Source organism: Palaemon carinicauda, chromosome 4 (assembly GCF_036898095.1).
Source record: "Palaemon carinicauda isolate YSFRI2023 chromosome 4, ASM3689809v2, whole genome shotgun sequence".
In the NCBI taxonomy this organism is placed as follows: Eukaryota; Metazoa; Arthropoda; class Malacostraca; order Decapoda; family Palaemonidae; genus Palaemon; species Palaemon carinicauda.
The window spans coordinates 37,189,389-37,207,393 of record NC_090728.1 but is presented as its reverse complement, the minus strand read 5'-3'; the positions used below and the strand labels follow the sequence as shown (position 1 = coordinate 37,207,393).

Here is an 18,005-nt window from a genome sequence, read left to right as displayed (position 1 = left end):
CATTATTAAATTAAAATCAGTAAATATCATAATTCTCCCCTATAGTACAACAATGCCTACAGATATGGGAGAAAAAAAATAAAAAATAAAACAATTCTGTACATTGATAGTTAAAATTTCTATATAAAAAAAAATAAACTACAGTAAGTGTTCACGAAATTTCCTTCAACCATTTTTTCCTAGAAACCTAAATTTCTTTCCTGTTCTAGTTTCCTTTATACTGTTTCATTTACTTAAATATGCATGACATATAGTCTCTCATATGTCTGGCCATTCTTAGCTCTCATATCTTTCAAAAATATACAACCACCTACCATGTAGAACTGGGTACGTAATTACCGGTATTTAGGAGAAAAAAAAAAAGTTCTTTCTTTTCAAATGTGGAATCACTGAAGAGTTTGAAGTTCAAACTCAGGTGAAAATGCTTTTTAATTGTGCAAGGTAACATGCCTTGATTCACAGCTTACCAGTTACATATTTTTCAGATTTTAATCACCTCAACTTGTTTCATTTTACACTTACATTTTTATTATTTTCACTCCATACCAGGATTATTTCTCATTTTTTTTTGTTTTTCCAACCATGGTTGCAGCTTGTCGCATAATGCAGTGGCAAGAGTAATACTGTATATAACTAATCATGAGCAGACTGTATTGGGCTGACAAATTAAATTGCATAATACTTTTACTTTAACTCTAAGTATGCTTATTGTTGATTTTATTACTGTATGTTATGCCAAAGACCCCACACAAGAATTTCTTAAAATAGAGAAGGAAAAAATAAAAAAACGTAACAGACTAATCTAAAACATAAAACAGATACTTGTCTTGTCTGTTTGCCATAAAAACTCCTCCCAAACAGTTAACAGTAGCTATGTGACATTTGCTCACATTATTCTGGCAGCCATTCCTAGGTAAACTATTCTATTTTAAACTTTGGACATTATTACTAACTGATTTATTGATTTGTAAAGTCAACTGTGCTATTTTCAACGTTAAATTTTTAACATTACTACTAAATGATGGACTATACTGAGTGTTAGATAAGGCATTAAAATTGGGTGCCAAATCATGTTGCTATGAAATTTGGACCCACTGAAGCATAATGGGTCCAGACAAAGTGAAGGTCTTACAAGCTTTTATCATCCAAACAATCATTAACAGGGACATTTGAGGCCATATTAACTAATTCGAAGACTTCTACTCATTACGACCGACTCTGGCAATTTCCTGTGACTTACATTTGTCATAACAATCAATACGGGGGTAAAGGCAGTAGTACACAGGCTTGGATTTGACTGACATGTACCTCCAGCATGAACTGCTGTAAGTGGGGAATTAAGGAGGAAGGATAGCTCTACAGTCCAACGAGGTCTTGAAATAAACTTTTAATAAATCAAATGAATTATGAATAAAGAATGAGTTTTCAGCTCAGGTAACAAGGCTGTTGAATACCAAATATAAGAGAATTTAAGATTAATAGAAGAATAAAATAAGTAACATCATTAAATCAAGGATTTTCTCAATCTGCACAATAACTAAGTCAGCAGATTTTAATTCAATTTTATGTGTCATTAAATCAACTATGGTTAAAAAAATTACTTTTTTCAATCTGGTTACAGCTAGAATATATAACTAATAGAATAGTCTAATACAGTATTATACCTTATTATAACTTCATAAACCTTTTGATTGTAAATTCAAATTGCGGATAAAGAAGACATTTACCTAGTTGTTAGAATATTTACAAGATGCTGATCAACCAAAAATCAAGTCATAAAATTCCCATTCCCTTAAGTTTGCATGTAAATACTAATAATGTACGGTTGGCTTCATTAATTCTGGTATACTACACAAGAAGCTAAGGAGAAATCTGACAGCTGTACATTCCAGCAGGTAATGATGCGTTTAGCAAAAGAGAAACTGTTGCCAACTCTGGCTGTAACACAAAGTCACCGAGTTTGTAAACAAGATCAAAAGCAATTTTATAGTTAAAAACAAAAAAAAGAGCTTATTTGCTTAAAAGCATTTTTTAAAATTAATATAAATGCTTTTATTCACGTGTTTCCAAGCTAGGCGACTTTGTTTCAAAGGCAGCATTGCCAACAGGTTGGTTGGTATTTTTTTCTGCTAAACAGCGTTACCTACTACAATGTACAGCTGTCACAAGTCTCTCTAACTGCCTGTGAAGTGTACCGGAATTAATGAAGCCAACTGTACCAAAGGGCTACAGTATATACTGAAATAATCAAGAACTGTGTTGTTTAATGCATTTTTCTCAATGCATCACGCATCCAATAAAAAAAAAATCATAGTGCTTGAAAAACCGAACCCATCAAAATAACAAACTCGTACATTGTAAAGTACTGACAATTAACTATTACTCCCTAGCAGTTGCAGTCACTAAACACACTTCATACCAACATAAGAAATCTTGAGAAGTTATATTCAAAGCCGTGAAGTTAGAATCTCAACAAGGAATATATCAAATCACTAATGCAAAAAAAAAAAAAAAAAAAAAAAAAAAAAAAAAAAAATCTTGACAACGTACTCAACCATATCATCTTTTAATGGACTAACATTGACAGACATGAGAAGCCAAAATGTAAATTACAACAACATTGCATCACATTCTACGACCATGGTCTAAGGAAAATCACATGCTTCCATATATGGCCTTTCAATAGCCAACCTAGATCATAAACCGCTGGACACTGTTAGCAGCATAGAAATTAACTAAATAACTCAGATTACAGTAAACCTAGCTAGCTACTAAATACCAAGACGCCCTAGAGAAAATGCATGAAATTCAAATACAGTACAGCTATTATAGAGAGTAACCAGCATACCTCGACAGCTATGTAAAACAATCCTCCTATAGAACAATACAATTACATTATCCAGGTGGAGTTCTGAAAATGCGGTCTGTTGCCAAATTTAAGTTACTGGTATAGCGAATCTGACTTTTGTTAAACATGATAGCGTAAATATATTTAAAAAACATTCTTCAATATCCATGTCTTAAAATTTTCTTATCCAAAATCGCAAAATAAGTGGAAGAAATTTGCTATCAGTCCGTTGACTCAACTCCCACGAGCAACGGCATTCAGTGGGAGTAAAATTTGGCAGTGGTCATCTACCTCAACCCCTATATAAGGAACCATTCACTGGGAAGCAGCCATCGCATCACTTTCCACTTTTTCTTTCAGAGGAAATTAATCATGTTCGTGTACCTATAATTCATTCATTCCAGAACGTTAAATCATAATTTCACTGAATAACGAAGTGCATATTTAGTGATGTAATTCGCGCACGCGCAAACGATGCATGTGGGAATTAAATTTAATAAATAGCCAAAATTAGAAAAGGAATGCGACCTACACTGATACACCGGTTGAATGTATCTTTGGTATAAAGGATTAAATGATGTATCTTGTTATAGGCAGCAACGAGAGAGAGAGAGAGAGAGAGAGAGAGAGAGAGAGAGAGAGAGAGAGAGAGAGAGAGAGAGAGAGAGAGAGAGAGAGAGAGATGGGCTGAGTCATGGATATTTGTGATCAAGAGCAACTGGCCGTATTTGGCAAAGACGGTAAACCTTCATAATCTGCATTTAATTAATACAATCGGTTTGACACTAGGGAAAGTAAAAATATCATATAGACTGGTGAAGAACACACTACATTTTCGAAGACAGATACTCAAGGAAACATATTGCAAGTTCATATCATTCCATGGCCTGTTACCTTGACAATTCTTCACTGTACTCTCTCTCTCTCTCTCTCTCTCTCTCTCTCTCTCTCTCTCTCTCTCTCTCTCTCTCTCTCTCTCTCTCCACTTAAAAACCTACATTTAACTAAACTACAACGTAAAGACTCTTAGTACAAATATGATATTTCCTGATGTATTTATGAATTTGGCTAACCCAATCCGGTGACGGGACCTGCAAAGGCCTTACAGCGACCAAGTGCAACAGAGGGAAACGAAAACCCTGCAGTTGCACGTTAGGTAGAAGTCTGGACAGCATGATGAAAGGAAACGGTGGTAAAAGTAGAACATTTATATAAAGTAAGTGCGGCTAGGGGATGAAGGAAGACTGCAAATAGCGACAACTGCACAGACTGAAGTGCACTCACAGCTTTGTCCCTCTTAGGACAGTTGTGTTCCTAAACTTATGGAATGTGCGAACGTAAAACGAAAAGGATTATGTAAGTAAACAAAATACATATGGATTATATAGAAAAAAAAATATAGGATAAATGCTGATCCTAAAAATAATACCATACAAATTAGACATTTAGTGTGGTGTTTGTGTACGTGTGTAGAGGTATTTATTGGTTCGACATTACCTAACACACCTAATACAAGCCTTGTAGACAAGGTAACCTTCAACTATAAACCTTATGAAGGTGCAAAAAGCTTTATGATGTACAGTACATAGTCTCAAACAACAAAATATTAAGGCATGACACCTTGTACGCTATGGATGAATTTGCTTCATGGAAGAAAATGAAACTGGTTAATTCAACATAAAAACCTTGATCGTCATTGCTGAATTATTGGTGTAATTAACCCGTCTGGAAAGTAAAATTCAGCCTTACACCTGGAATCTTCCTTCTTCAATATTTTCCATAAAAAATATTCAAAACACCAGTAAATTTAGACGATCAAATACGTTCCTTGCCAACAGTTATTTCAAATGGGATTTTAAACCCACTTAGGAGGCATAGCAATTCTTTCTTAAAGTATATGACCTACATGAGTCACTAACTTGCGAGATTTAAGCTTTCTTGTCAAGGTGTATTCACGAGTATGTCCCCACGCTACTGTGTTCATATTTGTTCAAGTTTTCGATTTTCAGACTGTACACATTTAAAGTTAAGGCAATAATTGGATGTCAAAATGTTCAACGGTAAATTGCTAATACTCTTGTGCATGAGAAAAAATCGTGTGTAGGTGAGAGAAAGCTGTGTGTAGGCGCGAGAGAGAGAGAGAGAGAGAGAGAGAGAGAGAGAGAGAGAGAGAGAGAGAGAGAGATTGTACATTGAACAACACCTGAGTCACAATTTCAAGAGTTACGCAAGCACTCACTCCATCTGGAAATTAGCGGAATTGCGACAAAACGTCCACCCCGACGATAACACGTGAAGGTAGACAAGAGAAACGATTACATCCAAGTTCCATTTACGCACTCTGCTTTTGGTGAGTTCTTTTAGTTAAAATTAAAGCATACTAGTAAATCTCCACCACTTAAAAGGATTCCTTTTGTTTTATATACACAATAATTTGGTTAAAAAGCCTGACGGGACTGAAAACATTCGGACTGAGGGCGAACCCTCACAACATATTCAGTAAAATGTTACGGAAAGGTACACACCCAATATCTAAAAACTGACTTTCACGTCATATTACAACAGGGGTAGCATCAAATACTGATCGTGGATACAAATGTTACTTTTAAAATATATCGGGTGAAATTGAGAAGTTGCAAACTTGTGCATGTGGAAATAGGAAAGCCTCAAATACAGACCATGGTCATGTTAGTTTAATAAAATAATATTAATAAAATAATTAATTAGTTTACAAATAAGAATTACTGATAACATTCTTAGTGGTTATGAGAAAAACTAATTGCTAGTGCTAAAAATTATCTTGGGACCACTAAGACTTCATTAGCAGGAATATTCAAGGTGATACTATTATTTTGATAACTTAAAATATATAGTTACTCAGTGGATGTCATTAAAAAAAATAGGGGGGGGTTGTGTACATAACAGCACGGTACGCCAAACCTTTTCTTGTGATGGGACTCGATAAACAGGTGATAAACTAGACTGAATTACTGTAATCCAGGCGACTAAAGAAAATAGAGCCAACTGGATGTTTGTTTATGTCATCAAGTTAATGAGCAATAAAAAAAAAAACTATCACGAAGGCCTGTCGAAAGGCATAAAAATGTAATACATTAACACAGTAAACTATGACAGTAGGATGAAAATAAAATTCAATCTGAATTGTTTACATCAGTGGCGCTTCACCAATCCCCAAAAGAAGTGATGATATACAGTACAACTATAATGGTGTCAAATAACCCTAGTCCAAGTTAACTAACCCCTCCTCACATAGGTCATTAAACAAGCTGATTTCATGTGTCTATAATATTAAAGACAAAAAGGTCAAGAGACAGTATAATATAGAAAAGTAGCAAAAGTATAGAGCAAACTATAAAAATACCCATACACACATAAATATATATATATATATATATATATATATATATATATATATATATATATATATATATACACATATATATGATACAAAAATTAACAAATAAGTAACATAGGCCTATAAATTATACAACGAGAAGTGTTCACACGCTCAACATAAAACTGTACAACTCTCTAACTTCTTAAAATGCCATAGATTCAACTTTGTAGTACTGAGCCTCTTGTCAGATTAGCAAGACCATTAAAATTAACTGTATGCCCCGTAAAAGTGGCTGGTACAGTCTAGAAATATCTCCAAGCAAAAAATTCTAAAATTATGAAAATATCTCCAAGCAGAAAACTGTAAAATTATGAAAATCCTAATTGCAGCCACTAAACACTAATTGGAAGGCTGTGACTCACATAAATATCTAAATCCAGCCAGGGGAATTCAATAAACACAAACTTTTGTCTAAGAAGTTGAGATAAGTCAGCTGCTAAAGACTAATAAGGCGAACAACATCCAAGACAGCAGACTAAAAGAAAACAGTATAATCTAAAAATTAGTCTAAATAACTTCGGTCTAACTGAAGAAACAGACCTAATGTTATATTTCTCAAAATTAAACTTATAACTATTAATCTAAATAATGCTGCATGTGATAAAAAAAATCCAAGTAGGAAGGCTCTATCTTCTTGGCATAGTTTTAAAGGTCCCTCAAGAACGGCAGAGGCAAGGGGCAGGATATGCCATAGAGACTGACCATGTAAATATATGACCAGCAGCTGATAGACCTATAGGCTCACTAGTTGGTGAGGTTGCAGAACTACAAAACTTCAGCAGGTCTCAAACTCCCATCCAATAGATTGCCCAAAGGTTCAACTTCAGCTCAACAAGTTTCACAAAAACTACATTTCCCAGATCTCTGTTAAGGGATTCAGCAACCATAGGTCTACATTCAAGAGCTGGGGTTAATGCTAAGTTCCTTAACGAGATTAAACTATGCATCGTGGCCTACGAAGATTATACATAACGAAATGGTTATTACATTTATGGTAAAACTGCAGTTTTTGTTAACAGACTTGGGATTTGATCACTCTTATGTTTTCAAATCTAACACAATGTAATACAATTTGACTACAGCGTTAGAAAAAATGGTTGACTACAGAGCAGGGGACAGGAGTGAATCTGGTCAAATTATAGATTTCCGCAAGTAACCCTAGCTGGCCTAGACTGAGTTAACCAAATTAAAGACTTTCCAGCCCACGCAAATTTACACTCGAAATTAATAATGATCCACAGAAATATAATATGTACAGTACATGAATTATGATGTTACCGGTCTTGAAAAATATTTTACATTATAATTCACTATGCATATACATGGTTTATATACTTCCTTTCCTAAATTAGCTACTTTGCCTTTTGGAGACCTAGGGCTTATAGCATCTTTTCCAACTAGGGTTGTAGCTTAGCCAGTAAAAATAACAATAATGCACTTACGCAGACCATTAAAATAAAGTTTTGATGTATCCCAGTATAAAATAAGGATCAAAAGTACATGCGAAGCAAACTACTATGGTGTGACAATGGCTTGGGCTAATACTGTACATAAAAACTTGACAGCCACCCAAAAACAGATAGCACAGAGAAACCTCAATGAACTAACAAATTCTCAGAAGCAGAGAACTGGCAAGTTTCTTTATTAAGTATCATGGCCATTGACTCATTTACTATCACCCTAATATAAGCTTGTGTAGCCTTCATCTTAACAGATAAAACCCAAAAGGCAGTGGGGTCACCTCTCTTGGCTTAGGTCATTAGTCGACATGGTGTTAAGGTACTGGATCTTGGAGCCAACAAATGAGATTTGACATGCCAGAGGTGAACAGTACTAGGGGTCACCCCATAAAATGTGACAGCCCGTACTTGGGACACAAAATAAGATGTGACAGCTGTATGTACTTAGGGACACCCAATAAGATGTGACAGCCCTAAGTACTTGGGACATCCAATATGGTGCGACAGCTCATCAACAACCACATAAAAGTTGTCAAAAACATATAGTACTAGAGAACTTTGTCACAATGGATTACTTAAACCACCCAATTGATCAACATGATGAATTTGAAGTACAGTAACAAAGGGTATGAAGGAGATTGTAAGGGGGATAAGGGAGTCCTGATTATCAGTATTGTACACCTTACCAACAATGCTGCTCCATGGAAGTACCAAGGAGGAGCCCAGAACTGATCCGTTCCTCATTGCAACACAACTCTGTGGCAGCTGCCAACTGAATGAGGGAAGACCCAATAATCACTATTCCACAGAATTAAGCTTATTTGCAGGTCTACATTCTTAGTGTGCATTTCCTCCTAACACCCTTTTTTCCAGTCCTATCTAAAAGGCAACAATCATAAACAACCATAGGATCCTCAAGAGAGTTAGGCAAATCCCATATAGGTTCACTGGTCAGGTTGTGGGCTGGTGAACAACCTTCTCCAGGCAATTCTTAGTGCAGAAGATACTGTACTGCAATACTTTTTCTTTGTTTTGACTCCAAACAAAGAAAAGCTATCGCAGTACAGTATCTTCTGCACTAAAAATTGCCCGGAGAAGGTTGTTCACCAGCCCACAGCCTGACCAGTGAACCTATATGGGAGATGCTTAACTCTCCCACAGGCATATCCCAACCAAAGCAGCCTTAACAATACCTCTTGCCAAATAAAAAGGCAATAAGCGCATCCTATTTGAGGCACCTGTACTCAGAAATGAGACTCAATCCTCTCTAAAGTGACATCCACCCTCCAACGGTACAGTGAATAATAGAACCAACACACTGGCCAACTCCCAATAAGAAACACACTACAGTACTTCTTTAGTGAAGCTCAGAAACGGATGTGGTGGCCGATGTAGTAACGTCCCTGACTGGTGAACGCCAGACTGGGGTTTGAGTCCCGCTCAAACTCGATAGTCTCTCTGGTCATGGCAACCTCACCATCCTTGTGAGCTAAGGATGTGGGGTTTGGGGGAGCCTATAAGTCTATCTGCTGAGCCATCAGCAGTCACTGCCTGGCCCTCATTGGTCCTAGCTTGGATGGAGAGGGGGCTTGGCCACCGATCATATGTATATATGGTCAGTCTCTAGGGCATTGACCTGCTTGATAGAGCAATGTCACCGACCCTTGCCTTTGCCATTCATGAGCAACCTTTAAACCTTTAAAAAATGGGAGAAGTTTCTTCTACTTCTCACTACCACTGACAAATTGTCAGCATGCACATCCAAAGGATGGTTTAAGGCCAGACAGTTCCATGTTCCCATAGAGGAAGAAGGCACAGGGAGTTCCTTGACAAACACAAATAAAGGTGGAAGAAATAACAACAGGCATTCCAAATTGTGGTAACAAGAGCATCAAGTCGAACGCCCAAATCAGTGAAAAACTTGTGAGAAGATACACACAGTGTGCGACAACCACTTTCCCTTTTTGAGCATACTGCCAATGAAGGAGATGTAGTAAAGTGCTTACAAGCTCTGCTATCGATTCAAAAATAAGGAAAAAGGATATGGAAGAGGGTCTTGAGATGCCATATGAGAAGGATTTTAGCCCTCATTCCATAATAATAATAATCATAGAGTAGGGATATAAATTATAATGCTTTTAAATAGAAAAAGAAAATTATGATAGAACTTTTGTGAGGAAAAGCATGTTGGCCTTACTCATCAATCTAAGCATTATCGTCAATAACAGCCGGAGATTAGGGTTGACGTTTAATGTCAAGGGTATGTACTGAACACGAATCTTTAGAGTAGCACTTAGAAGATTGTCAAACTTATGGATTTAGGTAAGGATATGTATCCTTGAAATTGAATCCGAACCACCATATGAAACTGGTGTTTATATGCCTAGTTATCAACTTTGGGGGGCAGAAGTTCGACGCCTAGGAGTTTTCTTGCAAATGGCATACAGTACTAGGTCTGGGAGCTCTAAGTTTACTAGGTAATGATGTCAACAGATTTTCATTATTAAGTTTACAAAATCAAGTTATGCAAAACAAACCAAACTTCTATGACAATTTTCCCCATTTTAAACAGGTTGTCTGCAATTCAAGAGTGGTCAGGTTTACAGGACATCAGCAAGAGAAAGGGACTGGTAGTTTAATTTGGTCAAGTCAGATTGACTGATTTGATGTTTTCTGGCATCCTGCCATCTAAAGTTAAGGCAGATTGTGCAAGCCTGGATATACTGTAGCATGAAATACTGATACCAACCCGATCAGTAACTTACGTACACTGACAGAAGCGCTGCAATGGCAAGATGACACAATACAAAAGTTTGCTGCCATACATAGACTTATAACATTTACGAACATATCGTAAACAACGCAGTTATGACCCTAGTTGGTAAATATAAACCACTCCCACACACAACCAGATTTTGACAGTAAATGCACTATACACCTGTGGGTGAATTGGATTTGATTACAACTGTTAGGCCAGAGGCAAGGAAATTGAGGTCATTCAGCACAGCATGCACTGGGTGAAAGGAAACTACAGTGAACACTAAGTCTTCAGAATTCCACTGATCAAGACTCGACATTAGGCCGTTAATGTATGATACCTTAATATTATTCTGGCATAAGTGGAATTCGCTAGAAGAAATGGAAAAGTGCTTGTTATTCTGGCATTTTTATGATGTAGTCATTACCTGGGTCTTTGCACTCACTAAGAGCTTCCAATTATTCATAAGTTCCTGAACAATTTTTCCCCTCTCTGCTTCAGTTCCAGCATGAACACAGTCAACAAACTGACTGTCTCTTACAGGGAGTTAAATTTATTTCAAAATTTGGAGTAATTTCATCTATTTCGGTATTTGATTATGCTAAAAATAATCTTCAGTAAATAGCTATTGTTGCTAGTCTAAAAGTAAAAAAAAATATCGCCATGCACAGGTCATCCAAATACCGCTTGCCAGAACAGAGGAGCAATGCCATTAAAGTTTATATGCATGCAAAATGAGCCACAGCTGAGCAAAAAACCTTTTGATGAACTTCATATCTATCATAGGTCACTAGGATACTTTAGTACCACACCACTTACATGAATCACATCTTTCCAACTGCTTATTATAATTTCTGAATCTCTGATCATTACTATTGCTGCAAATACCTTTTTTTGGTACTTATCCAGCCCAACCCTGCCTCCCCCCCTGGAAGATCCCCCATAATTGTTATTATGTATGGGAGATAGGAAACTCATGAATGGGGGTTGTCCCCTTATTCAGTCAAAAAATGGATAAAACTCATTAAGTGAAAATATATAATTCTTGCATTTGTCTAGAAACTAAAGTATCATCTATTTCCAATCCCAAATACTTTTGATAATTCTAGATTTTCTCAGTTAAACAAAATATTCATCCTATATTTACAAATACATATCAGGTGATATTGCCTTCAGTCATTGTTAACAGCAAAAGCAAAGTAGTTAAAAAAACATAATCAACACATCTTATGTATTGCAAGTAAAGTAGTTGTCACCCATTTTACAAGGCTGATGATGATGACTTGAAGACAGTTCCTGAACAGTAGCCTTAGTACTCTAATGTTCAGCTTTATTATAGTAAATCACGGAAAGCTATACTAATATAAGGATGCGGTTTTATTAGAAAAACTTTCATTTTCTTAAAAAATTACCCTTATTTCCAGTGCAAATAAATAATTAACAAAATATACCCTATAGCAATGGCAGCCACCCAGCCGGAAAAGGGGGCGATGGGCGGGGAAAATTCACTGGCAAGTCGATTATGGTAAAACTAGCCTATTCATCTCTATACATTATTCTCTTAGGACGCATAATAAAACCACGCAAAACTACACAATACATATGGATACTCTTCCCCTAAAATATTTATTTCACTCTCCTGGTTACATTTTACAAACCACACATATCTGCTCCAGTTCGTGCATAGCTTGTCGCACAATAACAACAGTACTTCCTAAGCAGATGGTGTATATCTTAGTATGAAATACAAAAATATGAAGCTGGTTTTACGATTGGAGAAAAACTATTTCGTGATAGTTTGCAAAGAGTAAAGCTGGTTGAAAAAAAAAAAAAACAGGATTAAGACAAACTCAGGGTAAGCTAAGAATAGAGCAGTCGATGCCTTCAGGGTTTTATTATAGTTACAAATGGAAAAAGCTTTCATACAAAATAGACGCGTTACCTATGGAAAAACCTCCGTTTTCTTCAAAAACTGATACTTATATTCACTTCTAATAAAAAATAATTTAAGATATAATAAACAATGGGGTAAGCGTGTGAAGCTCGGTATGTACCGCTTACCAGTATGCAAGAGCTTAATGTCTTTCGTTTCCGGGAGCAAAGAGAGTGCATGCCGGAGCAAATACAATTAGATTACTAGAATGAATTCCCGTTCTTAGATGGTCTATCGGGTTTGAGGTTTATTTGCTGTTAAAATGAAGGTCTGATTCAGTTAACTATTTACTACAGAAAAGCGATTTCCCTCTTCAAAATGTTCTTTCACCCATAACTATAATTTTACCAGCTTTGCTAGGCAAGGATATGGCTCCTAAGTCAGGTAGTGCTTAATTGTTTCTCTCATTAGTGGGTATTTGGACAACTTTCCAAATTTTACACCAGGTCTATCATACCCTATCTTATTTCTCTTCCTCTTGTTTTGTTAAATTGTTTATAGTTTATAAAGGATATATTTATTTTAATGTTGTTACTCATCTTAAAAATTGTAATTATTGTTGTTTCTTTTCCTCACTGGGCTATTTTCCCTATTGGAGCCCCTGGGCTTATAGCATTGTGCTTTTCCAACTAGGGTTGTAGCTTAGAAATTAATAATAATAATAATAATACCCTACCAAGAAAGGTTTAAAAATTACATACAACACTAATATAGATATAATCTGAGGGAAAAAAAAGTTTGTGTCCAGTACCAGGAGAAAAATTCAATCATCTTACCGTAACCTTTTGATCAAATACCGAGAATGAACCCACCAGACTATCTTTCTACACAAATACATGTTAACTTAAATATCAGTATCCTGTCAAATAATAAAATTTGAAATGCCCTGCAGAGATTTGAACAAATACAGCGAAAGGATCGATATGAAAACGTACTAACAATAAAATCAGAGAGGTAAAAAATACAGTACTACCAATAACATTAATAAAATAAGAGACGTAGTATTGGCAAATTAGATTACACGATGACTCTCAACCTTATCAAGTGACCGCCATTTACGAGGTCGACTCGCCACCCCTAAAACAACCACGAAACGGAAGTGTGTTGTCACGCCACGAAAGTTTTGCCAAGTTGGACGAACCCATGCCAGGCAGTTCGAGAAACCTTACTAGACAGCCAGAATATTCAGTGAAGAAATTTTCATTATTCATTCATTCACATGAAAAATGCAATCAAACGTGAGGACAGTGCACTGCGTGGCTGCTGCATGTATCTAAACCTAGCCTTTTTAAGGTAAAGACACTGGGACGTTTAACTCGAGTATCACTATCCCTTATTCTAAATCATGTACAAGAGGTATATCTCTCAAAGTTAGGGGGAGGGGTATACTAGCAAATCAGCTAAAATGAGATCGTTGGAACGCATGCACTTCAGGAATCCGGACACCACCGGTACCGGTAGGCCTACCGTTACTGTAACGTAGGGGTTTCGAAAATTAGGACATCTTTCCCCACTTAGAGTAGTTAACTATGATATGGGGAAAAGGAACTTTTCATTGAAATTGATATACTATCCCTACAAAGTAATAACTAATCCAGAAATCATAGCACGTGAAAGAAATCCGTAGGCATGAAACCATACACCTTTCCCACCGCCCATATTACGCAATAAACCTAACGAATCGCCTACACCAATTATGTTTCTAAGCTTAATTCTTGCGTTATTTTACTAATTTGACTATCACCCCTAAATGGCCTCCCAATTACCACTCCATGAAAACAAATAAAATATTGAGAGAGAATACTTACGGAGTTGGCCGCAGCGAGTAATCGTTTGCAATGGTTTCAATACCACCTTGTCTTGCAACGGCGATATAACAACAATCATTGCCGAAGTCAATGCCTATAACTGACATGATGAATCACTGTATATATCACTATAGTATCCAAATGATAAAACCGTGGCTGAATAAGATTACTGGAAGAGAAATGATCGGGCAAACACCCGAGATGACTGCACTTTAATATGTAGGGTTATGAGCGCACCGCTGCCACTGACACACTGAAACCCAGACGAAAATTCTAGAGCACGAGGCCGGTTAAGCTCGGCCACTAGCTCGCGAGCTGCTTTATATAGGGAACAGGTATCATGGCCATCGTGGGAAGGCGAGCAAAAGAAGCTTCCAGGATTTTTCCAGAACAAACTCGAAGCCCGGACACTAATCGTGACTGATGATGTTAATGATAAAAGCTAAATACAATATTGAACCAATTTCGCACACTTATAACATTAAGTAACAGACGAAATGTTATTCAATCATTGGAAAAGATAACTCGATGTATTCTCTATTACTATAAAGGCTATTGCGTCACCAGTAAATAAAGACGTTTACTAGGACGAGAGAGCCAAATTTAAAAGCATACTCACATGGACAATTGGAGTGATGGGTGCACAACACTATTTTAAGACTTTTATTGCAATCCGGTATGTGTCTAGCACGAAATGGGACAAAATACTTCCAATCAGTAATCAAATTATACATGACAAGTATATTCTTGAGAAATTTTTAACTCTCTCTCTCTCTCTCTCTCTCTCTCTCTCTCTCTCTCTCTCTCTCTCTCTCTCTCTCTCTCTCTCTCTCTCTCTCTCTCTCTCTATATATATATATATATAATGCCCTTCAAAAACAAAGAATAGAAGAATCTTACGTTAGAACACTTGAAGATATACAGTATGTACAGGAAGTACAGTCATTCTAAAACTACACAAAAATAGAGAAAATTCCGATTAAGATAGGAGTTAGACAAGGAGACCCCATCTCTCTTAAATTATTCACAGCATGTCTAGAAGTTTTTAAGAATTTAGATTGGGAAAATGTAGGAATTTATATTAATATATAATAGCTTAACAACTTAAGATTTGCAGATGACATAGTTGTGTAGTGAATAAAGGAAGGAATTACAAAAGATGATAGAAGATTTGAATAGAGAAAGCAGAAATGTGGTACTGAAAATATGAGTAAAACTAAGATAATGTTCAATGGAAATGCAGAGAGACTACAAGTAAGAGTTATAGACCAGCCTCTAGAGATTGTTTATACATATACGTACTTAAAACTGACAGCAAGTGTTTCCCCAGGACACGAGACCGAAATTATAGGAAGGATAAACATGGGTTGGAGAGCATTTGGTAAACAAAATGATATTAATAAATGTAAAATGCCACTTTCTCTAAAAAAAGAAAGTATTCAATGAGATCGTCCTACCAGTATTAAGTTATGCTTCAGAAACTTAGAGCCTTACTAAATCCTTAGAACATAAACTAATTGCAACCCAAAGAGCTATGGAAAGAATAGTGATGGGAATAACAATAAGTGAAAGAAGAAGGGCAATATGGATACGAGAGCAAACTAAAATAGAGGATATTCAAACATGTAAGAAAAACGAAATGAACATAGGCAGGACATATAAAGAGAATGAAAGACAGCGGATGGACATAAAGAATAACTAGATGTGTCCCTCTAGATTGCAAAAGAAACATAAGCAGGAAGACGAGGGACTGACACAGGATCCATATAAGAACTTACATGGATCCTGGATTGACGATCTAAGTTTGCTGGTGTGGACTGGCACAAGGTCTATACATATATAGACCTTGGACTGGTACAGAGAGATCACAAACAGACGCAAGTTTAAGGACATGTCTGAGGCCTTTGTTCTGCGGTGGTTAGTAACGACTGATAATGATGATGATACAATATTCAATCAATCCACTTACCCACTCAGTTTTTCATCTGCCATGTTTAGCATGATCTCTAGCTTTTTTCTCTCTCTCTTTTAAGTTTTTCTGTAACATGAGATATTTTAAGGCTTATACCTTTACTAGGTAGTAGGTTGGCCAGGGCACCAGCCACCCGTTGAGATACTACCGCTAGAGAGGTATGGGGTCTTTTGACTGGTCAGACAGTACTACATTGGATCCTTCTCTCTGGTTACGGTTATTTTCCCTTTTGCCTACACCCACACACACCGAATAGTCTGGCATATTCTTTACATATTCTCTTCTGTACTCATACACTTGGCAAGACTAAGATTACCAAACAATTCTTCTTTACCAAACGGGTTAACTACTGCTCTGTAATTGTTCAGTGGCCTCTTTCCTCTTGGTAAGGGTAGAAGAGACTCTTTAGCTATGGTTAGCAGCTATTCTAGGAGAAAGACACCCCAAAATCTAGCCATTATTCTCTATTCTTGGGTAGTGCCATAGCCTCTGTACCATGGTCTTCCACTGCCTTGGGTTAGATTTCTCTTGCTTGAGGGTACACTCGGGCATACTATTCTATCTTATTTCTTTTTCTCTTGTCTTGTTAAAGTGCTTATAGTTTTTAAAGGAGATATTTATTTTAATGTTGTTACTCTTCTTAAAATTTGATTTTTCCCTGTTTCCTTTTCTCACTGGGCTATTTTCCCTGTTGGAGCCCTTGGGCTTATAACATTGTGCTTTTCCAACTAGGGTTGTAGTTTAGCAATGATAATAATAATAATAATAATAATAATAATAATAATAATAATAATAATAATAATAATCTGTACACTTTTTTTCCTGCTGTTTACATTGTCGGAACTTCGCTAATTTCAGATTTTACGTTTTTATTATGTTCAGTAGTATTTTCTTGCAGCCTTTTGGTTTTAAACATAACTGTTCTAAGGTTTCCTTGTAATTTGTCTTAATCCATTTTACTGGGATTTTCTAGCTATATCTCCAATTTCTTTACTCTTGGTTTTCATTTTTTAATTGATCGAGTTTCTTCGAGAAATTTTCCCTCGACGTTTCATCATTCGGGTGTTACTGCAACTTGAATCAGATTCTATTCGAGCTGTGTTAGTTTCATCCGACGCATTTAAAGATGATATTTTCGATTACTTTGATTTTATCATCGTCTCTTTGAATAACATATATTCTGCATCATTAGTAACGGTTAAGAACTACTCATATATTGAGATTTCTACCTACCTGGTGTAGTAAATGTAACAAAGATCGGTGCTCTCTTTTTGGTGTATGCTACATTGACATATGATCATCTTCACTATATATATATATATATATATATATATATATATATATATATATATATATATATATATATATATATATATGATCTGCTTCTAGTCTTACACATGATGATGGAAAGAAAATCGCCTCTCATTTAAATAGACGATGGTTTATATTGGTTACGTAGAAGGGCCAAACACCGGGCCATATGAGGGGGTAGGCCGATTGAGAGCTTCAGCCCTAATACTAAAGACTGAAAGGTTTCGCTTCCTTTTAGCAGTGCTTCAGGAATACTAAGGCAACTGGGCTTCTTTCAAAGCTCAAAATTTATATTCTATTGATCAGGTGGTTCTCTGCAAAGACTTCATTACCATCCTTTTTTATTTTTCTTTATCTATAAAGCCCCTTAATGGCACTCTTTGAAGTGACTTGTTAGTGTCCTCAACACTTGGAAATTGAATCAGATAACCTGAAGATTTACACCAAAAGGATGATGGATTGTTTATAGATGGGAGGCCAAATCTTTCTGTTTCGAC

The 18,005-nt window shown here is 36.2% G+C and overlaps 1 protein-coding gene across 2 annotated transcripts in view; it reads right to left on the bottom strand.

The window, feature by feature from the left end:
- Positions 1-14,495, bottom strand: part of Hsp110 (heat shock protein 70Cb) — a 42,429-nt gene extending 27,934 nt beyond the window's left edge. For both annotated transcript variants that reach the window (XM_068372177.1, XM_068372178.1), the window contains exon 1: positions 14,226-14,495. In XM_068372177.1, the coding sequence (XP_068228278.1) occupies positions 14,226-14,332 (107 nt within the window). In that variant the 5' untranslated portion in view covers positions 14,333-14,495. The remainder of the gene's footprint in view (positions 1-14,225) is intronic.
- Between the last annotated feature and the right edge of the window lie 3,510 nt (positions 14,496-18,005).